This window comes from Bufo bufo, chromosome 7, assembly GCF_905171765.1.
Source record: "Bufo bufo chromosome 7, aBufBuf1.1, whole genome shotgun sequence".
Taxonomy (NCBI): Eukaryota; Metazoa; Chordata; class Amphibia; order Anura; family Bufonidae; genus Bufo; species Bufo bufo.
Genome location: NC_053395.1, coordinates 49,760,918 through 49,786,708, shown reverse-complemented (window position 1 = coordinate 49,786,708; position 25,791 = coordinate 49,760,918). Strand labels below are relative to the sequence as shown.

Below are 25,791 nucleotides of genomic sequence, written 5' to 3'. Positions count from 1 at the left end.
TTTCTCATCATATTCTCTAGATACAGATACACAGGTCACATGCACCCCATATGAAAATATCGACTTGGTTCTAAAATGGTGGCATTCAAAATGGCTGCCGTGTTGGACACAGCCCTTCACAGATTTGCTACCTTTCCCTTAGCAATATGCCACACACAGGATGGTGTTCTCAACCAACGTTTTCCATTTGTTCGGGAGTCTACCTAGTTTTGGACCACGCTGTATATACAGTATACAGGTCTTATCATTTTGGTTGACTGCTACAGGACAATATTTTATATTTGATTTTCGGTGGTATAGTCTTGCTGAAATGAAAAACAGCCAAAAAGTCTAAAAAAAATCAAAAAATCAAAATAAATATAAGCTTTTCATATTTGATAGAAGTGTCCCCTTAAAATATCTATATAAACTCCTGTATATAAAAGCTATGCAAACAGTACATAGCCCCCTGTGTATATGCGTCATCCATAGAGGCTGCTCTGTGGATTTCTCTCCAGATTTACAGCTTTAAGCAGCAACATGTTTTTCAGTAAATTCTACCAACTACAGCAGGAGTATCAATATCTCTAAATTAAGTTCCTACCCAGAGGAGCACTTATAGTGGCCTATTTCTATGTGAAATGTCGCCCACTCGGAGAAAAAGAAGGTTGCCTAAATTGTCCGTCTCTCTCTGCTGGAGGGTGTGAGTCAGGTCTCATAGGGTACGACAGATCTTCTTGCTAATAATTTTCCAGCACTTATTCCCTTCCTTTCTCTGAGCTGAAATTCCTACTGAAACTAAAAAGTATCTGCTGTCAGGGATTATGTAAAAACTTTATTTTAGGGCACAATCGCCCAGTTGGAGCCATTTCAAATGGGTTCTCTGGTTCAAAGAACCTTAGTTATACCCTATTAGGGCATTGTGCATTCACAGAGGGAACCAAAAGTGGGCTACAAAGAGGGACCCTCTTTCTCTGGGGAACACATAGTACATTATATGGATCACAGTGGCCTCAATGTAATGATTTGTTTCTCCTGTGATGGCACTGCAGATGAACTGAACACTTGCTGCCAGGCTTCCCCAGAGATCCCAGTTGCTCACAGGAGGTCCCAGCAACAGAAAAAATTGCGATTAGCTCATTTTGGTGGTAACATTGTCACAAGTAAAGTTTTTAAAAGTAGACATACTTTTTAGAGATTATATGGTTTAGTTACTTAATATAATGTTTATATTTAAAGGGAACCTGTCATGTGGAACATGGTGTCTGAGCGGCAGGCAGCATGTGATAGAGCAGGAGAAGCTGAGCAGATTGATATATAGTATTGTGGGAAAAGATACAGTAAAACTTGTCATTTATACATTTAAATTCCTGCTCATTCTGGGCTTTGAAGTCCAGGAGGCGGTCCTACAGTGACTGACAGCTCTCTCTGTATACACAGCCATAGAGGGAAGGCTGTCAATCACTGATAGGACCGCCTCCTGGACTTCAAAGCCCAGAATGAGCAGGAATTCAAATGTAAAAAATACAAGTTTTACTGAATCTTTTCCCACAAAACTATATATCAATCTGCTGAGCTCCTCCTGCTCTATAACATACTGCCTGTAGCTTACAATTCATTTTCATGGTGACAGGTTCCCTTTAAATGGATCCCTGTAAAAACATTCTGTATTCTGCTAATTGGTTATTGAACAAGTGGTGCAAAAATCTCTGCAGTTCTTCAACATATTATGTGCTCTCTCAGCTAAAAACAATTATTGACGGAAATTCTCTACCCAGTGGCTCGAAAGATGGAGATTTAGTTCACGAGGCAATCTACCTGTAGTCATTGGTGTGAAGCTCTTGTCTTCAGAATTTACACATTCTAAAATGCCACTGTGCCAGAAGGAAACCATTTTAAATCCATGTCATTAAAGAGCATCTGCTAAAAATGTACGGTAAGTCTGTGCACCTCCATTCTCCACTAATCCCCCCCCCCCCTCCCCGCCACCTTTCCCTTGCCAGCAGTTCAGGTGCCTGATATGAAAATGTAGCTGTGAATAGCCAAAGGGGCGTCCCCAAAACTCAAGGGGGAGTGATGTTCACTGCTCTTACTCAATGGGAAAGTGCAGATTCATAGAGGTATGCAAATTTAAAGAGTAACAATTTAGTTTTTTTCCTAAATACATAGTACAGCCAAATATAAGAAACTTTGTAATATATCTTATTAGAGAAAGTTGATTCCTTCTCCTCTTATCAGGATCTCCCCTACTCTTAAATAACTTACAATTCACTGATCACAATTGTCTTAAGAGAAGATGGCAGCCTGCTCACTGAAGGATCAGATTACATAGAAGTCTATGAAGAGGGAAGGAGGAGAAGAAGAAGGGAGGGGCTGATGGAGACAGGCAAAAACAGAGACTGCTGCGATCTACATTTACACAGCTCAGTACTGCTGTGTGATGACCTCCATCACTGCTACTGCTTCTAAGATTGAGTTACAGAGAGTTAGTGAGCAGGGTCTCTTGTTTCTCAATGTGTAGTGTATGGGCAGACATGACTCTAGCTAGTCTCCAACTCTACACCCACCAGCTCAGAAAAAAGTTAGAAGTACAACTGCAGCTGTTGTACTTGCTCCAGTGCTCTACAAGGCTGTGAGGGCAGTGAATGGAAGGGCACAACCCTTCTTCCCAGTGAAGCTCACCCTAGGTCTTTAGGGGGTCTCCTGCCTGGGGGTGGCTGGGGTGCCCAGCTTGCTTAACATCCAATGCACCCCAGCCAACACCAGGCTGTAGACAGTCTAAAGGCCTAAGGTTGCGTCCTTCTATTTGCTGCCCGCATGGCCTAGGAGAGCACTGGAGCAGGGATTTGCCATCGTGAGGACTGCAACCACCCCCCTCATTGCTGCAGCCACCACTGTTATCCTCTCCACCTCACTCCTCCCCTGCATGAGGTGGTGTTTGTGCGGCCAATTCTAGGCATATTTGCAGAGTTTTGGACGGATGTGCGCCTGTATAGTTAATGAGGCCAGCGGGCATTCAGGTAGTATCTGGCAATGCAGGATCCATAGAGCTCCGCTTTCCAGAGAGCTCCGCTTGTGTGAAACTAGCCTTATACAGACACATTTCACACATCTTTCAGGTAAAATCTGAGTACAAGATATGGATGGCACAAATAAATATAGATTTATTTTTAATAAATATACATTCTTAGACTACACGTTTTATGAACTATACAATACAGCATTGAGCAGTGCTCACAGACTGCTATTGAAATGCATATTGGAAAAAAAAATTCAAGCACAAGCATTAGACTTGCAAACAGTATCTTGTATTTTTTTCTTAAATAATGTGCCTCAATACACATCTTGAAAGAGAACCTGTCACCACTAAATACAGTGCAATCTGCAGGCAGCAGGTTAAAGAGCAGGAAGAGCTGAGCAGATTGATATATAGTCTTTCATGAAAAGATTCAGTAGAACTTGGAGTTTATAGCTCTTTTTATGCATTGGAGTCATATGGGCGGTCCTATCAGTGATTGACAGCCTTCCCTGTGTGCTTGGGCATGCACAGTTAACTGTCAGTCATTGAGTAGGACCGCCCACATGACTCTTAAGCATAAATGGATAAATTACAAGTTTTACTGAATCTTTTCCCATAAACTATATATCAATCTGCTCAGCTTCTCCTGCTTTATAACAGGCTGCCTGCAGATCTGTGGTGACAGGTTGCCTTTAAAGTCATACCCCATCTTAAAAGGGGATTTCTGGGACTTTTATAGTGATGACCTATCCAGAGGTGGAGTGATTGATGGGGGTCTAACACCTGGGACCCCACCGATCTCAGCTGTTTGAGAAGGCATTGGTGCTCTCAGCCTTCTCTCAGGTCACCAAGCACAGCGCCGTCCACTTGATAGTGGCTGTGCTTGGTATCTCAGCTCAGCTCCATTCACTTCAATAAGGGGCTGAGCTACGTCCTATGTTAAACTGAGAGAAGGCCACTGCAAGCACCGGTGCATTCTCAAACAGCTGATCAGCGAGGGTCCCTAGTGTCAGACCTCCACTGATTCAATATTAATGAACTATCCAGAATAAAAGTCCCGGAGAACCCCTTTAAAGAGCACCTGTCGGCTCTCCTGACATGTCAGTTTTAGTAAATCTTTGTATTCTCCCTGAAATAGCAATTCTGGAGCATGTTTTCCTCTTTTATTACTACTAGAAGTTCAATGAGTATACCAGCTCCTGGCAGCACCATATGTGGCCTTTAGTTAGCTAACCCTTGTTCATGGTCTGATAATGTTTTGTCTATTTTTGGACTTCCCTGCTTCCCAGTGATGATAACCAGTAGATTAACTGGTGAAAATTCATCTGAAATTATTTTATAGGGTCACAGGTTCGAAGCAAGTAATCTATCAGTGTAGGGCAAACCCGGGGCTTGCTCATTTTCTCCTGGCAACACCACACCACAAAATGAACATCGTACGCCTCCCGGTGGCTGTGGATAATTCTAGGGTACGGCAGAGTCTGGCCCAATGGATCTGTAGTTGCCACACGGTAATCTTTTTCACTTTATATCGACCACTGTCATTTCTGCTATTTATTAGTTTTAATTTATGGATTAAAAATGATGTTTTTGGGGCATTTTTCTGCAGTGATGGATCCAATTTATTGATTTGCATTATTTATTTATTTATTTATTTATTATTATTATTTATTTAATTATTCATTTGCATTTATTTATCATTGTTTATTTGTATTTTTATTTATTTATTTATTTCAGTGATTTTTTGCTAGAACTTCATGGCTACATTGACAGCCGGGTGTTGGGGGGGGGGGGGGGGTATTTCTATACTCTGTGACACTGTCCAATCAGTGCTGACTGTGAAGGAACACAATTTATTGATAAATTTCTGTGGAATAACAGAGGAACAGGGAAAAAAGCCTCCAGAATTGATATTTAATGGGGAATGCAATTATGTAACAAAGCAGACATATCATGAGAGACGACAGGTCTTCTATAGTATAACGGCGCAGTAAGAGAAGGGTAATTGTGCATCTGAAGGGGAAAGATCATTATTCTGCACTGGCCACATGTTCTCTCTGCATTACAGTATCCTGGGCGATTGAATGACATATGCTTTATTGTAATATATAGCTTTATTTTAACATTATATATATATGTATCTTGATATATTAAGATATCTTCCAATCAATATCTATAAATACGGATTTGTATTTTTACTGTATAAACAAGTATATAAATATAGATATGTGTCAGCGCACAAACATACTCACGCACATACGTCAACAGATATAGAATTTAACGTATAAGGAGGAAACTGCATTTTGGAAAGGTGCCACGTATTTTCAATATTATTTTTTTTCATGATTTTTTTTTTTACCACATTCACAAATTAGACTACATATACCAATATCTCCCTTTAAATGGAGTACAATAGGTTGGATGAATGACAGCGCCCCACAGGCTCGTCTTAACACTAATAGTCCAGATTTTGGGACTTTTATACACAGCTCTCTACGTCTTTTGATTCTCGCGATGGATGGATTAGAGATTGTGATGGGTGTGCAAGGCCTTGAAAGTTATAAGAATGATCAGCAAATCGCAAGACGCGGTCAGAACAAGCTGATTAGACCAACATTTAACACATGATTTGCATCATGAATATGTACTGAGGCACATAGGCTAAATGCCGCCGTTCAATCAGAAGCAGAGGAATAACGGCTCCCGATCCCATGGTTCCTTGCGACTAAGCGTTGCGTGACGCCGCTTCCCTCGGATCTCACGTCACCTCCAGTGAGGCTGGTGATACTCTGTCACATTCTGCACGGGACCTCAGGCTATGCCACTGCTCCACTGCCGTCCTGTGCGAATTCAGCATACGTCGCCAGTGGTTGGATTCTGGGGAGCCCGATGAATACTGACCAATGACTATCCTGCCAATAAAGTCATTGCTGCTTTTCATGTTGTGTCCATACACTGCAAAATAAAAATAAAAATCACATTTTTGAAGGTCGAATGAAAATTCACAAAAAAAAAATCCTATTAAATGCTTGTCCAGTTTAGAAAACCCATTTTCATATACCATTAAGGGTCCATTCACACGACCGTATGTGCAGTACCCCAGACCTGGGGTATCTGTAATTGCTATATTATGTATTGTTTGTTATGTTAATGTTATGCCCTGTACAGAAAAGGTATGGTTGGCAGGAACAGGGTTAACTACTCTGAGCTGGTCCTGCTTCCTGCCAGGAGGGAGAGTTTGAGTCCAGACAGTGAAGAGAAAGAAAGCACATGCTTTAGAGATTCCTAGAACTGAGACAACTTCCACCATAAAAGCTACAGCGTGCTTAGTCAGCAGACTGACTAGCAACCACAGTTTTACAGATTCTGCAGCAGGTGAGGGACTACAGGTCAGACACCCATCACCCATCCAGGCCGGCATCACACCGTGGACACCTATACCCAAAAGTGCCTGTAGGTGTCATTTAATTTGCAGATGAGCAGAGACAATACTTCATCATCTGGTGACAGAGATTGCACTATGTACCTACTACTACTGGAAGTACTAAATTATATTTTGCTCTTTTATACTTTTAATTCTGGCCACTACCAGTCCAATCCACTGCACCGGCTCCTCACGGGCTCGCTGCACGTGTATTTTGCAGTCAGCAAAATATGAATCTGCAAAATAGGGATAGTGTCTGCCAGGGCCGGGCCGACACAGAGGCTGGGTAGGCACTTGGTCAGCTCAGCCTCTGTTGGTGGTGGACCTTGTCCCAGCCCTGGTGTCTGCGTTGCATCCATTTTGTTTTGTGGACCCACTGACAATGGCCTTGTGAACTGCATTTTGTGGCCAAGTACAGCACATGTTCTATCTTTTGAATAACAGAAATATGGATGCGGAAAGCACATGGAAGACATCCGTGTGCTTTCCGCACCGTATATCCATTCCAGACCACAGAGCCATTAAAGTCAAGGGGTCCACAAAAAAAAAAAACATATTTTGCAGATCCGCGTTTAGCAGACCGCAAAATACATACAGTCGTGTGAATGGACCCTAAAGCATACAACTGGCCACATGTGATCAAGCCACACAGACCTGCCAATGACCATAGGATTTTGCAGTAAAATTGTGTGACCATTGGCTGCCATAGGTGGACGTGTCTTGGTCGTATGTGGTCAGCCATGTCGTCAGGCCATACCCTTAGGGAATTCTGAATTAAGAAAGGAGGTTTTACTATTCTGAATCCTCATCTCTTTGCCAGATTGGACAGCAGTAACAAGGAGTGTCTCTTACGCTGAATGACCTATCCTGCCCAGCATTATACAAAATAATTGATTTGAGTGGCCAAGGTGCAATACCTAATTTCCACTGCAGTGGCAGTGCAGAGAGATTGATCACTTACAATCAGATTTCCTCCAAGATCACAGCTGATTTCTGGGGATATTAGCAGGAGGACACTTTGTGGTCTGCCTATTGTTAAGAGACCCTTCTAACAAGTAATGATTGTGCAAAGTGGAGAACCCTTTGGGGCTCTTTCACACAAGCGGATGGCGTGAGGGTAATCCGCTGCGTGAAAGAGTTCCAAGCCCCGCTCTGGACATAAAATGATTGATAATGCTCTCTGCCTCTCTGTGATCTGTTTACTACAAAATAACAGTGAGATAAAGTTGTCACCGTGAATTTGTAGTAAAAAGGTCACAGAGAGGCACAGAGCATTATCAATCATGTTAATGCTCCGTGTCTCTGCTGTCCGGAGCGGGGCTTGGCACTCTTTCACGCAGCGGATTACCCGCACGGCATCCGCTCGTGTGAAAGAGCCCTTAAGATGGATATCCAATTTTGGTCTTAAAAATTCAAAAAAGTCAATACCATCGGGAATTGCTACTTGCCATTTGGTGTCAATGGTGTTGCAGTCGCTGCATTTCTCTTGTCACAGTGCGACACCATTGACACCAAATGGCAAGTAGCCATTCAACTTATTGTCGCTTGACACATGCAGTGAACCGCACACAATCCCACTAGCAGAGCTGTATTGTGTACTAGATGCACATAGGGGCAGATTTATCAAAACTGGCTTAGTTACCCACAACAACCAATCAGATTCCACCTTTCATTTTCTAAATAAGCTCTAAAAATGAAAGGTAGAATCTGATTGGTTGCTATGGGCAACTAAGCCAGTTCTACTTTACACTAGTTTTGATAAATCTCCCCATAATGTAAATTGCATTTTACTAATTTTGGGCTAAAAATAATTTTTTCAATTGCTCCTCATTAAAAAGGTTTAGCCATTTCTGAGATACAAGGATTAAAATCAGTCTATCTGTAAGCTGTCACTTTGTTTTCTTTGAATCCTGTCATCTGATGGCTCAAGCGTAGCTCTTATCGCTGAACTCCTGACCTGATAAACAGTCATTATAGCTCAATTCTGATCACACTGATAAGAATATAGCTTAAATAAGTGTTTATGAGGTCAGGAGATAAGAGCTACACATGAGCCATTAGATAACAGGATTCAAAGAAAACAGAAAGTGACAGCTTGAAAACAGACTGAATATTAACCCCTGTATCTCAGAAACGGCCAAACACTTTTAATTAAGAACAATTGAAAAAATGTAGTCCAAAATTAGTAGAATGAAATCATTAAAAAATGCATCCAAAAGTGTACATAGCCTTTAAAGTCAATTACTAGGATCAAGTTTGGGATCAAGTTTTCGGATAAGTGGCCTATTATCCAATTTTACCATATGACGACACGTTTCATGACTCTAGACCTCATTTCTCAGATGTTGAGTGGGAAGATTTCCCCTAAGCCAAAAAACTGACATTGTATAAGCACCCGTGGGTTTGCATACATCACACTATATGGCCCATCCAAGATATGTTAGATGAGTAATTGGACCATTTAGGGCGAGAGCTAATTCTAGCTGTTTGTTTAAGAACACGTAAAGCATTTGTAATCCAGGCCGTCTGCCATATGATGACGCAGAGGACATGTTCCTATCCTGTAGACGTTAACCCTGTTGAGATTCTCACTCTTTAAGTATATCTGCTGTCAGATTGCTGATTCTCGGGTTCCAGTCATGCTATATATGCCAAATATATTTATAGACATATGCCAATAGAGTGCACTATATGTACGGTATATCTTCCTTTTTAACTGCATTGAAAAGCTTAAAGGGGTAGTCTCATCTCAAACAATGGGGGCATATCGCTGGGACCCGCACCTACATCGAGAACGGAGCCCCGAAAGTAATTGAGCGTGCACTGCGCATGCGCAACCACCCTCCATTCATTTCTATGGAGCCCGCCAAAAATAGCCGAGCGCTGGCTCGACTATTTCTGTCAGGCTCATAGAAGTGAATGGGAGCGGTGGCCGGTCATACGCGGTGCGCTCCCATTCACTTCTATGGGGAGAGCGCTTGGTGATGGCCGGAACAGAGTCCTCCAGCCACCACTTTGCGGGGCTCCATTTTCGATATAGGTGTGACCCGCACCAATCAGACAATGAGGGCATATCCTAGCGATATGCCCCCATTATCTGGGATGAGCAGCCCCTTTAATTGACTCAGTGTTTCTATACAATAGGAGTCAAAGGGCAAAGTAGATAAACTGTATAGGTATACAACTATATACATATGGGTCATATCGCCAACATATTTTCACAGTAGTACAAACAGAACCTAAGTAGGTGTTCACAATAAACTGTCCATTAAAGAGGTTATTTCCCAAAATTAAAACTGTGGTTTGACTCGTCTGTCTGGAGGACTTTCTTTCCTTTCTGTGGGTGAGCAGCAGCTCATTAAGCCCCTGTATCTCCTAGGATGCATTGCAATTAGCTATTGTTGACCCCTTCCTCCCTTCATAGAAAATAGCCCCTAACGTACAGCCTTAGAAATACATATAGTATGTAATGCCCCCACAACTTCCTTCTCAACTTCTAGAGAGAGATATAGCTATGTATTTCCATGAATTTAGTAGTGGGGATGAATGAACGAAAGATAGCCAAAATTAGTCAAAGGTGAAACTTTACTAAAATGCAAATGTGTCACTAATTTGAATATACAGTGACAGTGTCATAAAACCTGCTTTTAATAATTCGCATAGTGAATAGATGAATATTTCACATCTTCCAGTCTTCACTGTATTACTCTAGTTTGCAGTTTACGTTTGTTTATTAGACTGGTAAATTAGTTGTGTAGTGTTTTTTTGTATAATTTTGTATTTTCATAGTATATTTTGCACTGTAGGGCTCCTTGTAGCTTCTTCCTCTGAAGTCTTAAACTGAATGCCTTTTACAATCCATACGAAGAGAGGAGATTGCCAAAAACTAGAGACAAATAAGAACTTTGCTGCCCTCAACAGGATTAATGATTAACCTTCAATATAAGGAAATAAAAACCAGTTCTACGTGTTAAATTGCTACATAATAAAATAAAATACAAGCCGAATTAAAAAAAAAATCCACATTTCTAACATAACCATAGGAGTTGTGTGGCTCATTTTTTATTTATTTTTTTAGTTTAAAAATGGTCACAATGGCATGAAATAAAGAAGTGATGCTCACCCTCACAGCTTGCATGCAGCCAATCACTGGCCGTAGTGGTGGCCCACCGCAGCTTATGATTGGCTGAGCACTTATTTCCTGTGTGTCAAGAGAGAGTAGGAAGTAGAGTCCAGCAGGACCTTCAGAAGGAAAGTGTCCGAATGGGAGTGGTGAGCGATCAATGAGGTATCACTTACCAATGTATACATATACAAACCTATACGCCACCTAATTAATGCCCAGGTATCAATCATCTAATTTTCTGAATCCCTAGTTTATTAATGGATTCCTGCACAATGCTGAAAGTGGTATCTGTAGGGTAACATTTTGGTAGGGTCCACCTTTCCTGTATAAATCTTATACACAGAGTCTACAAGACTTGTTTGCTGGAGAGTTTTTAAAGAGGTTGTCAGGTTTACAAACCCATTTTCAAAAACCCTACAGAGCAATGAGGGGAACGAAGAACATATCTCTGACAATTACCTGACAATCTAAAAAAAAAATATATGAAACTGAGCATGTGTGTCCACCTAAGTAGATAGACATGCACATTACTACACAGATTAAGCGCCAGTGGGTGCTGTTATAATGAAGTAAAGAGAATATCTCACAAATGGAACATCTTTGTAATAGAAATTACAAATGTAACTAGTTTTTCATGCTGAATTATATTAAAATATCATTTAATCGTGACACAACCCCTGTAAGATGCGTTGCTTTATCAGAATTAAAAATCCTTTCTATTTATGATTTCAACTTTATGATCTTGCAGTCTGGTGGCATGTCAACTCAGCAGACCTCAAATTTTTACCACTAAGTGAGAATCACAAGGGGAGAAAAAGCTTCCTACGATGCCTATATTGCACAACCTGTCGAAAGGGGTTCCCTGTTTTGGACAATACTTGTGTATTAGAAGTGTCCTCCACTGACAAGCATCACCACAGGTCAAAGGAAGCATGACACAGTCCCCATTAAAGGGGCTCTCCGGGATTTTGATATTGACGGCCTATCCACAGGATACATGATCAATATAAGATTGTGGGGGTCCGACACCAGGCACCCCTTCTGATCAGCTGGATGAAGAGGCTCCTGAGTTGCATGAGCGCTTAGGCCTTTTTCTAGACCAGTGACTCACGTTCATCAGTCACATGGCCTTGGGGGCCGCTCAATCCAATGCAATTTATGGGGTCGAGCTGCAATACCAATCACAGCTTTTATCCAATGAATGGAGGTGTGTTTGGTGAGCTCAAGTAGGCTGTGACACTCACCAGAGCTCTAGTGAGCGTCGCAGATTTCTCCAACAGCTGATCAGCGGAGGTACTCTGCCAATCTCCTATTGAGATTGCAGGCCCAGAATAAGAGACTCCCCTCTATTAACTCAAAATTCCCTAAAATGGTATTTAAAAGTACTTTTCTAGATGTTGCTGCTACATAGTTATGGTGCCCCTGGTGTCCTTTTCATTCCCTCTCAGAATGTCCACCTAACAGGCCCAGTGTTGATAGACACACATGATCAGGAGCTCAGACGCATCCCCTTGCTTCTCTTGTATGCAGACAATGGAGGGAGTCCTGCTATTGTGTAGACCAGCCAATAAAAATCAGAGCAGTGGATGCAACTTCTTCTCTCCACCAGTGGCCACAGGTGGACATTCTGAGAGGCAATCAAAAGAACAGCAGGGAGCGCCATAGCAAGTATGCAACAGCAATATCTAACAGAAGAACGTAATAGTGAACCATGGTACAACCTCTGTAAAAAAAAATTAGTATGTTCACACAGGTACAGTATCTGCATGGCAGGCCAGTCCCACACTTTGCATTACAAGCTCTTGAGAGCCTTTGTCATTGAATTATAAAGCACCTCGGAAGATGAAAATCAAAACATGAAGCAATTATTCTTGTCAAGCCTCAGAATTTCCATGCCAGGCATTTGTCCTTGGTTGGTTAAAGCATGGAACATTTCAAAGAAACACAATAGAAAGCAGAGATGAATTCATTTTCTTCATCTCGTGGACAGCGTCCAATGACAACCCTCGTGGGCAGCTGGCAGCCCAGAATTTGGAAGAACAATTGTCTACAACATTCTCATGGTTCTTATCTCCAATTGTTGCTTGTAACATTGAATAATATAGAAATGAGGGCAGGCATGGTTCACCCGGCCTGTTGCTCAGCCATCTGCATCACAGAAGATGTTACTCTGTCGCAGCTTGAGCACAGACGATTGCCCATTCTGTATGACTGGCAGGTCCCTCCTTGCGGTATGCTTTCCTCTTTGTGCCAGACGTAACTTTGCTATTTTCCATAGAAACGTATGTAGGGCCATTTGCAGTGCATTGGGACAAGCATATTGGAGCTTATTATTCAGTTCTGTTTGGGAAGGGAATTATTGGATGAATGTCCATGTATACCAAAGAGATACGGAAGATTGCAGTAGGAAAATCAGAATCAGGGCGTACGTAGATCTCATAGGGCATCATAGCAAAACAGTATGACCCCACCAAAACACTTTTCCAGGTAACTCTAAACACCTAGCATGACAAATTTACTATTTGTTTATTAAATAGAAGAAAAGAGTGGGGAGCTCACTGTGTAGGAATTTATACAGTTACCATTGATAATAATGGAAGCTGTAAATAATAATAATTTGCACTGAGCTCCCCCTTGTGGTGGCAGTAAATCTATGTCAGGAACAGGAGATGCAGTTCAGCGTTGACTGCCCTCCCCCCAGGCCCCATAGCTGTGGCATGGTCTACCTTCTTGGTAGATATGTCACTAATTAGAATCCTTTTATATACAGTCAGGTCCATAAATATTGGGACATCGACACAATTCTAACATTTTTGGCTCTATACACCACCACAATGGATTTGAAATGAAACAAACAAGATGTGCTTTAACTGCAGACTGTCAGCTTTAATTTGATGGTATTTACATCCAAATCAGGTGAACGGTGTAGGAATTACAACAGTTTGCATATGTGCCTCCCACTTGTTAAGTGACCAAAAGTAATGGGACAGAATAATAATCATAAACCAAACTTTCACTTTTTAATACTTGGTTGCAAACTCTTTGCAGTCAATTACATCCTGAAGTCTGGAACGCATAGACCTCACCAGACGCTGGGTTTCATCCCTGGGTGATGCTTCAGTTCCAGCTTGTTCTTGGGGCATTTTCCCATCAGTTATGTCTTCAGCAAGTGAAATGCATGCTCAATCGGATTCAGGTCAGGAAATTGACTTGGCCATTGCATAACATTCCACTTCTTTCCCTTAAAAAACTCTTTGGTTGCTTTTGCAGTATGCTTTGGATCATTGTCCATCTGCACTGTGAAGCGTAGTCCAATGAGTTCTGAAGCATTTGGCTGAATATGAGCAGATAATATTGCCCGAAACACTTCAGAATTCATCCTGCTGCTTTTGTCAGTAGTCACATCATCAATAAATACAAGAGAACCAGTTCCATTGGCAGCCATACATGCCCACGCCATGACACTACCACCACCATGCTTCACTGATGAGGTGGTATGCTTAGGATCATGAGCAGTTCCTTTCCTTCTCCATACTCTTCTCTTCCCATCACTCTGGTACAAGTTGATCTTGGTCTCATCTGTCCATAGGATGTTGTTCCAGAACTGTGAAGGCTTTTTTAGATGTCATTTGGCAAACTCTAATCTGACCTTCCTGTTTTTCAGGCTCAGCAATGGTTTACATCTTGTGGTGAACCCTCTGTATTCACTTGGTGAAGTCTGCTCTTGATTGTTGGCTTTGAAACACATACACCTACCTCCTGGAGAGTGTTCTTGATCTGGCCAACTGCTGTGAAGGGTGTTTTCTTCACCAGGGAAAGAATTCTTCGTCATCCACCACAGTTGTTTTCCGTGGTCTTCCGGGTCTTTTGGTGTTGCTGAGCTCACCGATGCGATCCTTATTTTTAAGAATGTTCCAAACAGTTGTTTTGACCACGCCTAATGTTTTTGCTATCTCTCTGATGGGTTTGTTTTGTTTTTTTCAGCCCAATGATGGCTTGCTTCACTGATATTGACAGCTCTTTGGATCTCATCTTTAGAGTTGACAGAAACAGATTCTAAATGCAAATAGCACACTTGAAATGAACTTTGGACCTTTTATCTGCTCAGTATAATTGGGATAATGAGGGAAAAGCACACACCTGGCCATGGAACAGCTGAGAAGGCAATTGTCCCATTACTTTTGGTTCCTTAACAAGTGGGAGGCACATATGCAAACTGTTGTAATTCCTACACCGTTCACCTGATTTGGATGTAAATACCCTCAAATTAAAGCTGACAGTCTGCAGTTAAAGCACATCTTGTTGGTTTCATTTCAAATCCATTGTGGTGGTGTATAGAGTCAAAAATGTTACAATTGTGTCGATGTCCCAATATTTATGGACCTGACTGTATGTTGTCTAAAGAACGGCTCTACAGGACATTATATAGGACCTATGTTTATGCTGCACACTAATGTAAGCCATACTTGCTAGCTCTCCTGTAAATTCCAAGAGACTCCCAGAAAAGGCGAGAGCTTATGGACTCCTGGAAGAGATGACAAATCTCCTGGGACAAGCATTGAGGGCTCTATGTATTGTAATAAAATGTGCATTCAGGGGGTTGACCATTGGGTAAAAAATAAAAAAACAAAGCACAGCACAAGAGGGCATAGCTGCATAAAACAGAAGATGGGGCCTTTAAAAGGAGGACATGCCTGTTCTCCCAGAGGCCAACTTTCAAATGTTGGCAAGTATGATGTAAACTGAACCAGTGTGCTGTCGGTGGCATATTGTCACGGCTGTGTCTCGGTCCCGATGTAGTTTGCTGTCACACGTCTGCCATGCATGCAGTTGCCTGGGGCATCGTGTTGTTTCTGTATGTGTGTGCACTGATCCTGTTTCCTGGCCTCTCCCCAGTCTGGTGGTTATGGGGTTAAGGTGTGGATCTGGGTGTGGTCTCAGTACAAACACAAAATGGCGCACATGTTACCAGCATCACAGAGGGCTGTCGGAATGCAGCATTTCCAGGCCTTGCTGCGAGAGATGCTTCATTCTGCTGTTGCAGGCACTGGCAAAGGAATTTTCACCCACAGCGAAACAGGTGCAGGTACCAATCCCGCGGTTTGAAGATGTGTTGGTCACTTCGGATATGAGATCATTCTTGCAGCCAACCCATCGACAGCCGACCTCCGGATCCAGCCTCAAGGAACGCCTAGACCGGCAGGTGTCCGACTACATCGGGTTAACAGCCGATGTGGACGCTTTGAGAAGCGAGGAACCCCTTGACTATTTACCGTATTTTTTTTGCCCTATAAAACTCACTGGCCCATAAGACGCACCTAGGTTTTTGAGGAGGAAAATAAGAAAAATATTTTGAACCAAAAGGTGTGCTTTTGGTGGTTTTTGAACTAATGGTAGTCTGTGGATGACACTATTATGGGGGATCTGTGGATGACCCACTGTTATGGGGGCTCTGTGGATGGCACTGTTATGGGGGATCTGTGGATGGCACTGTTATGGAGGATCTGTGGATGGCTCTGTTATGGGGGATCTGTGGAGGTCATCCACAGATCCCCCCATAACAGTGTCCCTGTGAGTGAATGACCCCCAATAAAGCGGGTGGGGGCCGACATATGGTGTTGTCACTGTATCCTATTACACCGGGTCCCACTCACTGTAGTATTAATAGGTAACGTGTAGGCATGCACGCTGTTTTAAACTATAGTAATCCTCTGCAGCATAGAGTGCATAGAGTACTGTACTGACTTGAAACTCCTGTAGGCAGGCCGGGCTGGCGGCGGCAGCGTAACGTCATTCACTACGTCACGCACCTGCTCCTCCCACTTTATGAATGAAGCAGGCACGTGACATAGTGAATGACGTTACGCTGCCGCCGCCCGCCCGGCCTGCCTACAGGAGTTTCAAGTGAGTACCCTAACGTATGCATCTCTAGCCACATAATCACACCCCTGTCTCACTCCTCTGCCTCTCATTATGGTGGCCTATGAACCACATTCACCATAAGGACCTTCTAATGTCACAGGGTCATGTGACTGTGCCCCGGTGTTATCCGATCACTGTATGGCTGTGGTATCCAATAACTGGATGGTCATAACTGTATCCCTTTCCCTGCCCACACCATCCTTTTTTAGACTTGGCATGAGAGGGAAAAATATGCAGATTGCGGTGCTAAGGACCTTATTGTATTATTAATCGGGGGTAGGGATAATATCTTTATATTATATAGATTCTAGTGTATTATACTGTGCCCTGTATTTTCCAGTAGAAAATGATCCTTGGGTAACACAGTCCTCATCCCTGACCACCAGGACCAGGTAGCGCTCTGTCAGTACATGGCGGCCTCCCCTATCCGCCACGCTGCTCCTGTATGTACTGGTGCTTATTCTGACACTAGGGCTGGGTTCACATCTTATTTTTGCCATCCATTTAATGCATACCAAAAATGTATGCGTTAACAGATGCCTCAGACTGATGCCGTACAGTGGCGTCCGTTCACCATACAGTTCCATGGTAGAAAAAAATTTTACGTTAACGTATGCATTTTTTTTAATGGACTCTGCAGGATACAAAAATGTGAAGTGCTGCACATTTGTATACATCAAACCGATAGGAAATACAATTTTTCTAGGCTCCAGCAGGGCACATTTTTTGAGAGTTTCCCTTTAAGACGCATAAAAATGGCCCCTGATTAAAATACATATTTTTTGTGGGAATTTTAGCCAATGATCCCCCTCTGGTATATCACTGTCCATGTTGTGGGACTATTTGTGTACTTCTAGTAAGTGTTTGCTGGATGCAAATATGATCTAAAGGTTTTTCAGGGTTCGCCTGCCATTACAGTGAATGGGGCCTGCCGCGAACGCGTGGTTCGCAGACACTTGATCGCGAACGCGCAAATGCGAATCGTCCTGGCCGATGTCCATCACTATTGAACAATATCAAAATTCTCTAACAGGGGCCGACATGGCCACCAAGATAAATGAGTGTTAGGGCTCTTTCACACGAGCGGATGCCGTGCGGGTAATCCGCTGCGTGAAAGACAGCCAAGCCCCACTCTTGACAACAGAGACACGGAGCATGAACATGACTGATAACGCTCTGTGCCTCTCTGTGACCTTTTTACTACAAAATCACAGTGAGAAAAAGTTGTCACCGTGATTTTGTAGTAAAAAGGTCACAGAGAGGCACGGAGCATTATCAGTCATGTTACTGCCCCGTGTCTCTGCTGTCCAGAGCGGGGCTTGGCTCTCTTTCACGCAGCGGATGACACGCGCGGCATTCGCTCGTTTGAAAGAGCCCTTAAGATAAGAGGAACAGAGAAAAAATACATCCATGTCCAAGTACGAACTGTGATCAGTATTAAAGAACACAGACAACATATAAGACCCTCATAGTAAACATACCTGTTCACTAGATCAGTGATGGCTAACCTCCGGCACGCCAGCTGTGGTGAAACTACGACTCCCAGCGTGCTTCATTCATTTCTATGTAGTGAGAACAGTCAAGCAAGTGTGCATCTTGGGAGTTGTAGTTTTACCACAACTGGAGTGCGGGAGGTTAGCCATCACAGCACTAGACGAACAGGGAAGGAGGACGGGGGATCTCTTGCAGGATGGTGGTCATATAGAAGGTTCACATATGCGGCATGGACTCCAGTAGTCTTTTCCTACAGAAGAACAGACCACCAGATGTTACAGTATCCAGCATAGCCTTCCGTGCACTGCTGGATCCCCACTGACTGTAATGGGAACTCATGGGGATCCTTCTGGTTTCACACAAAGTATACTGCATGCAGCAATATTTTTCCGGCCAAAAGCTGCCAAATCCCCTTTGGATCCCATTACAGTCAATGGGGATCCAACTGTGCGTGGCATTGCCTTGCTATGCCGAATACAGTAAACTCCGGTAGTCTTTATCGATCCCGGAAAAGACATCAGAAATCATGTCACATATGTGAACCTAGCATTAGCTGGTTACAATGAGACATGAGTAGGCACTAGGCATACACTCAATGACCTGTTCTGCTGGTCAGAAAGGGAGTAGTCGTTCCAAGGGGTCCAGATCTCCAAGAATTTGTCATGGCGATCTGCTAGAATAGAAGTCATCCTATCACTAATCATGTAACAGCCTAATTGTCTCTTGACCGCAGAGAAATCCAGAGGATTCATATTCCAGGTTGTAGCAATTGCCTGCTTAGTAGCCAAAAAAGAAAGCATTCAGTCTCTGAGAATTTGGGGGAATCCCTGAAATCCTCCTGTTAAACAGTGTCTCCCAAGGGTCTTTCCGGAGGTTGTGACCTGTTACTGAATTAATGAAGAAATAAACCCAAATCCTAAGCCTGGTCACCAGGAGCAAGCCCACCAAATAACATATCACCAGATCAGGGGCAGACACAGACAGCAGAAGGCCCCTGCGCGAAGAATTTACTAAACCCCCCCCCCCCCCCCCCCCCCCCAAAAAAAAAACAACAACACACATACAAATATAAACATATACGTGCAAATAAAAAACATCCTGTTAATAAGGGTCACTATGTTTACAGTATGTTTATAGATTCTTTTCATACTAGGTCACGCCTCTAACTCTGCCCAAAGCATAACTATACACACCCAGTCCCCTTAATGCCCCTCATAGTAATTATTCCCCCTTTGTAACTGCACATAGTAGTAATGTCCACACTGTGCCTCCTTCACAGCAGTTATGTCCAGATCTGTGCCCCCTTCACAGTAGCTATGCCAGATATGTGCCCCCTTCACAGTAGTTATGCCCAGATATGTGCCTCTAACAGTAGTTATGTCCAGATATGTGCCCCCTTCACAATAGCTATTTCCAGATATGTGCCCATTTCACTGTAGTTATGCCCAGAGATGCCCCCTTCACAGTAGTTATGCCCAGATATGTGCCCCTCACAGCAGCTATGCCAGATATGTGCCCTCCTCACAATAGTTATGTCTAGATATGTGCCCCCTTCACAGTAGTTATGCCCAGATATGTGCCCCATCACAGTAGTTATGTCTAGATATGTGCCCCCTTCACAGTAGTTATGTCCAGAGATGCCCCCTTCACAGTAGTTATGCCCAGATATGTGCCCCTCACAGTAGCTATGCCAGATATGTGCCCTCTTCACAATAGTTATGTCCAGATATGTGCCCCCTTCACAGTAGTTATGCCCAGATATGTGCCCCCTCACAGTAGTTATGTCCAGATATGGGCCCCCTTCACAGTAGTTATGTCCAGATATGGGCCCCCTCACAGTAGCTATTTCCAGATATGTGCCCCCTCACAGTAGCTATTTCCAGATATGTGCCCCTCACAGTAGTTATGTCCAGATATGTGCCCCCTTCATAATAGTTATGTCCAGCTATGTGCCCCCTTCACAGTAGTTATGTCCAGATCTGTGCCCCCTTCACAATAGTTATGAAGATATGTGCCCCTCACAGTAGTGATGTCCAGATATGTGCCCTTCACAGTAGTTATGTCCAGATATGTGCCCCTCACAGTAGTTATGTCAAGATATGTGCCCCTCACAGTAGTTATGTCCAGATATGTTCCCCTCACAGTAGTTATGTCAAGATATGTGCCCCTCACAGTAGTTATGTCCAGATATGTGCCCCTCACAGTAGTTATGTCCAGATATGTGCCCCTTTCACAGTAGCTATGCCCAGATATTGTCCCCCCTTCACAGCAGCAGTGACACTACATTGTGCTGCTTCTGTGGAGCCAGGGCCATATTTAGATTTTATGCTGCCTTAGGCACTTTAGTGTCGGCTTCCTCCCCCCACTGAAGTCCATATTTTATATAGCTGACAGTAAAATGCTCCCTAGGCCTTCAGCCATCCCTCAGGACTCCGTAATACGCTTGCACAATCAAAGGGTTGACCTGTTCCATGTGCAGCTGAAGGCATCTGTGTTGATCCCATGTTCATAAGTGCCCAAATTGCTGAGAAAAATTATGTTTTATTATATGCAAACGGGGGCGTTATGATTACTCCTAGAGGCACCGCTCTCTCTGTAACTGCCGCTCCCTCTGCACTTTGACATGGCCAGTTGTGATGACATTTTCACTGTCAAAGTAGACAGGGAGCAGCAGTTGCAAAGAAACCAGAGCCTCTAGGTGTAATGACAACGCCCCCGTTGCTCCTAGAGGCTCATATGCATATAATAAAACATCATTTTTCTCAGCAATGCGGGCACATATGAACATAGGACCAACACAGATGTCTTCAGCTGCCAAGCGCACATGTAACAGGTCAGCCAGTGTCATAGGTACAAATCTGCTGACAGATGCCCTTTAAAGCAGCTCTGAACCCGGACATATCCCCTTTTCCTCCCACTCAGCCTCTCTGACATTTCATGCTCCAATGCTCTCCCTTGGCCTGCGCTGTTTTGTTTACAGCAGTGTTCCCAGTGACGTCACTGGCACAGATGGGTGGCTTTACAGGCTAAGGCAGCACTAAAGCCTGTCCATTAGTGCCAGTGATGTCACCGGGCTCACTGCTAGGTTGAAGGCCCCCCTTCCATAGTACCCCTACTGTGCCCTCAGTACTAATAAGGCACCCCTAATAGATACAAGGCCAATCTATAAGGCCTTCCGATTTAGCCCTCAATAGTAATGCCCGCCACCACTGCCCACAGTATTTATAATGTTCCCTGCAGTGCCCCCTGTAATTATAATACCTCCTGCCGTACCCCCTGGAGTTATAATCTTCTCTGTAATGCCCCCATAAATTATAATGCATGTCCTCTCCCTACAGTCTTCTATACAATACAGTCCCATGTAAATAACATCACTCCTCTCCCTCCAGTCTTCTATACCATGCAGTCCCATGTAAATAACACCAGTCCTCTCCCACCAGTCTTCCATATGATACAGTCCCATGTAAATAACCTCTCTTCCTTACAGTCTTCTATAACATACAGTCCTATGTAAATAACTTAAATCCCCTCCTTCAACCCCTCCAACACATAGTCCCATGTAAATAATATCACTCCTTATCCTCCAGTCCTCTATAATATCCAGTGCTATGTAAGTAACACCATTCATCTCCCCCCAATCTTCTATAACATACAGTCCCATGTAACTAACACCCTCCCCTCCCCTTCAGCCCCTCTAACATACAGTCCCAGTTAAATAACATATTTCCTTCCCACTAAGCAGGGAGGAGGTTTAATAGGGGAGAACCATATCTCCTAGCATTTCTCTGGCACTTACGGTACACTCATTCCATGGCATCACAGGTCTCCACTGCTGAGCGCTGCCTCTTTCTGCACTATCACATGATGGTGACCTCATCACAGGTCCTACCACCACTTTCAGTGTTGAAAAGATCACATGACTATGATGTCATCGCAGGTCCTTCAGCTATGGAGTACAGGCAGAAAGGGCAGCAGATTCACAGTAAGGCTACTTTCACACTAGCGTTGTTATAATCCGGCAAACAGTATGCAAAATTATATCCTTTTTTCTGCATCCGTTAGACAGAATTAAATTTTTTCAAAGATCAAAAGCGAAACTAGCTCCTCCTATATCCCGTTGCATGCGCAGACCGGAAAACCGGATCCGGCGACGCGGAAATTTTCGGAACACTTGGTACCGGATTCGGCATTAATACATCTCTATGGAAATTAATGCCAGATCCGGCAAGTGCGGTATTGTTCCGGGATTTTGGCCGGAAAAAATACTGCAGCAAGCTGCGATATTTTGTCCGGTCAAATACCATACAAGGGACGGAACAGAAGACATCCTAAAGCATACTGAACGGATTGCTTTCCATTTAGAATGCATTAGGACAAAACTGATGCGTTTTTTTTCCGGTATCGAGACCCTTTACCGGATTTCAATGCCGGAAAAGAATAACGCTAGTGTGAAAGTACCCTAAGTCCTAATCAGGCCCCCACCCCAAGGCGACCAGCTTACCCTGGCAGAGGAAGGGAGGGGAAAAAATAATAAATAAAAAAAAAACCTCAGCTGCACAGGCGATATGCATCAAATGAAGCCATAAGTTTCACATGTTTTAAGAAATGTACTAAGCTCCTTCTAAAAAAAAAAAATCACTATTGGTTATCAGCTCAGTAAGGTTCTGGGCAATTTCCAGAAGATAAGGATTTTTTTCTAGTCAAGACATCATTAACCAGATGATCAGTGAGACATGGGTGACCTGTTGGTGTGCGGTTCGCCTTGTGATAAGGTATAGACGTGGTCTTAATGCTATAAATAGTTGAGTCATCACTCAGCTCCACTTATGTCTCTCGTCACGTTAACAATGTGACCAGTGGTGGGACCTCTGTATAATGAAGGTGTGATAGATACTGTACCATGCTGGGAAGCCTTCCCTGGAGGTGGATGTGTTAGACATTAATAGGACTTGAAATAAATAGTACATGAGGGCTAACTGGGACATATCTGTTCACGAGTTAATTACATACATAAAACAGGGACGTCTAACGGCAACCCCCTCATCGCCCATTTCAACAGTCACTATACTGTATCTAACGACACTGCAGCTAACATCTGCTTTAGAGAAAAACAAAAGTAATTTCATACAGTATAAAACATACCAACATACAGCATTTCAGAAGATTTTTAGAAGCATATGTATGTACCTGAAAAGTTGGATGACTGTGGAGCTGAGGACGGACTGCCGGTAGGCCGAAGAGCCAACCGTTCTCCCCTCTCCCTTCCTGAATCCAATGAACTTCCCACAAAACCAGAGAAAATACTTTCATCTTGGGTGGTGATCGGCCAGAACTTTTATTTGTTCATTTGTAACATCATCAATAAAGAGCGTTAAACTGCTCCAACCCACTAACACATGCCGCGGTATGCCAGCCACTGGACTCCCAGCTGGCATGTCCGCCCTTTCAGCTTCACCATGTATTCTAGATGTCTCCAAACCGCCACGGAGGACTCCGCCCTCCTACACCGGCTCTGACCACCACCCAACAAAAACATTGCTTGTTCCACCCAATCCTGCAAACTGGAGAGGAAAATATCTAGACCAATATTGGAGAGATGCACTGCATCTGGCCGCGTCAATGCCCAATTGTTGCCTTCAAGTTGCCGATGGCGAACCACTATGCCTCTCCGGGACGTAATAAAGCGGGAAATACGAGAGTTGACCGTTCTGCTGCATTTTTCCGTAGCCTCAGAGTCTCTAGCTCCATGCCAAACCACGTGGGGGATGATCTCCGACCATACGATCACTATCTCTGGGAAAAAGGAAGCCAGGCGCTCCATATCAGAACACATTAAAGTCATGAGCTCAGCAAGCCACAAGGAACAGAGATAATTTCCGCCCGCGTGTATCACCAGGATTACTGGACCTGCCGTGGACCTGCTAATATCCAACACCTCCGGAAGAACTTGAGACCACTGAAGGCCGCGGATAACCCGCCAGAAAACGTTGACATCACGAAAACCCAGGGTCCGACCGTCCGGCCTGCAATCCACTCCGCCTGGCCTGCAATCCGCTCTCTGGGCTGCCCAGAAGACATATGAGTGACCGATGATCCAGAAGGCTAGACAAGGGACCCCTGTAAAACAGCATAAACATCTGCATAACTGGAATTTATTTTATTTTATTTTTTTACAATAGGGATTGCGGAAATTAGACCACCGGCAACAGATCAGGACGGAGATAGGTTGCAAAACACCTGGAGCATCATCTACCGATTCTCATAACGTCGGCCTCAGAAAGGCCAGCCCTGGCCGCCTCGGTCGCCGCCCCAATGCGGAAAGAATGCGTCCCGAACTCCCGAGTGTCATAACCGGCGGCTACAAGGCAGCGTTTAAAAATGGCGGTAAATTGAAACTTCGTGAGGGGGAGCAATCTTGGTGCACCAAAAAAATACTGCCGTCGGGGCACAAGCATGATCAGAAATCGGGTGAAGCGGGATCCATGCCCCCCTGCCAAAGCGTATACGTTTTAGAGCGCTGAATCCTGATCCGAACAGACCCATTCCCTATCGATACATCGCTGAAGAGGAGGCCTCCTGGCTTATGGCGCGAAGGAGATAATAGCTCACTGATGCTAAGGGTCCTGAAAAAGGCGAGGCTAAAGCTGACGGATAAGAGGATAGCCTCGAACTGTGAACCGCAAACCGCAGGAAACTACAAAACCAAGCTGCAAAGTAATTGGTATGAAATCGGCTGCCGGCATTCTGAGCGGACACTTTCCTTAAACCAACCCTGCAAAGTCTGCGTGATTTTATCCGAAAAGACAGAAATAAAAAGCAACACCAGACATACACCATTGGCCAATCGCAAGCGCAATAAGGGTTCTACCGTAATCTCCAGTCTTGTGTCCTCCTGACTCACATCCCGAGTGCCGACAGTGTCAAGCCACTCACCCCATGCCTTATTGTGTGCTCTCCAAGTCGTCGGAGTGACTGAAGAAGAGATCAGTGACAGTAACTGCTGTCCACCAGCCTCCAGAGGTGCGGCGGGCACGGTAGGCCATCCTGGTCCGCTCCCGGAAGGAGGGTCCAAAATTTCTGCCAATGAAAGCGAGAGAGAGCATCAGCAATTACGTTAGAAGAACTCTAAATACCGGAGAAGGCTGAGAACCAGTAAGGACTAGGACGACAGGCTATTAATGCTATGGACAATACTCAAATTATCCGTCCAAAAGCATATATGTCGATTAGCAAACTGGGAGCCCCAGATCTCAACCGCCACGATAACAGGAAACCGCTCTAACAATGTTAAATTCCTACAGAGACCACATGCCCGCCAAGACTCCGGCCAATAGGATGCACACCAAGAATCACCGAAAACAGTGCCAAAACCACAAGAGCCCGAGGAGTCTGTGAACAAGGAAAGCTTAGTATTGGAGGACTCGGGGGGCCAACAGACACCCCCCAAGTGGCAAGGGAAAGCCGACGATAAAAACCCTGCCAATAGGCATCACCCGGCATGCAAAAACCAATAAACCCAACAGGGACTGAAGTTGATGGAGCGTACCTTTATTCACTGATAGGAAACCTTCAATCATAGCAGACAACTTTGACAATTTATCCCCAGGCAACCGGAAAACCATCGCAACCGTATCAATCTCAATACCTAATAATGAAAGGCAAGTCATGGGACCCTCCGTCTTGTCAGGGGACACTGGAACTCCAAAGCGTTCCATAAGTTAGAAAAAAGTATTCAAAGGGTAGAAACAAGTTTCACCTGAACCCGGGGCAACAAATAAAAAATCGTCCAAATAGTGAATAACAGATCGGAAACAGGTAACAGAACGA

The 25,791-nt window shown here is 43.9% G+C and overlaps 1 protein-coding gene across 1 annotated transcript in view; it reads right to left on the bottom strand.

Annotated features, from left to right (window-relative positions):
• Window positions 1-4,625: 4,625 nt before the first annotated feature.
• SYT17 (synaptotagmin 17) overlaps window positions 4,626-25,791 on the bottom strand; it is a 136,779-nt gene continuing 115,613 nt past the window's right edge. Inside the window, exon 8 of the mRNA XM_040441340.1 lies at window positions 4,626-5,953. Coding sequence (XP_040297274.1) covers window positions 5,757-5,953 — 197 coding nt within the window. The 3' untranslated portion in view covers window positions 4,626-5,756. The remainder of the gene's footprint in view (window positions 5,954-25,791) is intronic.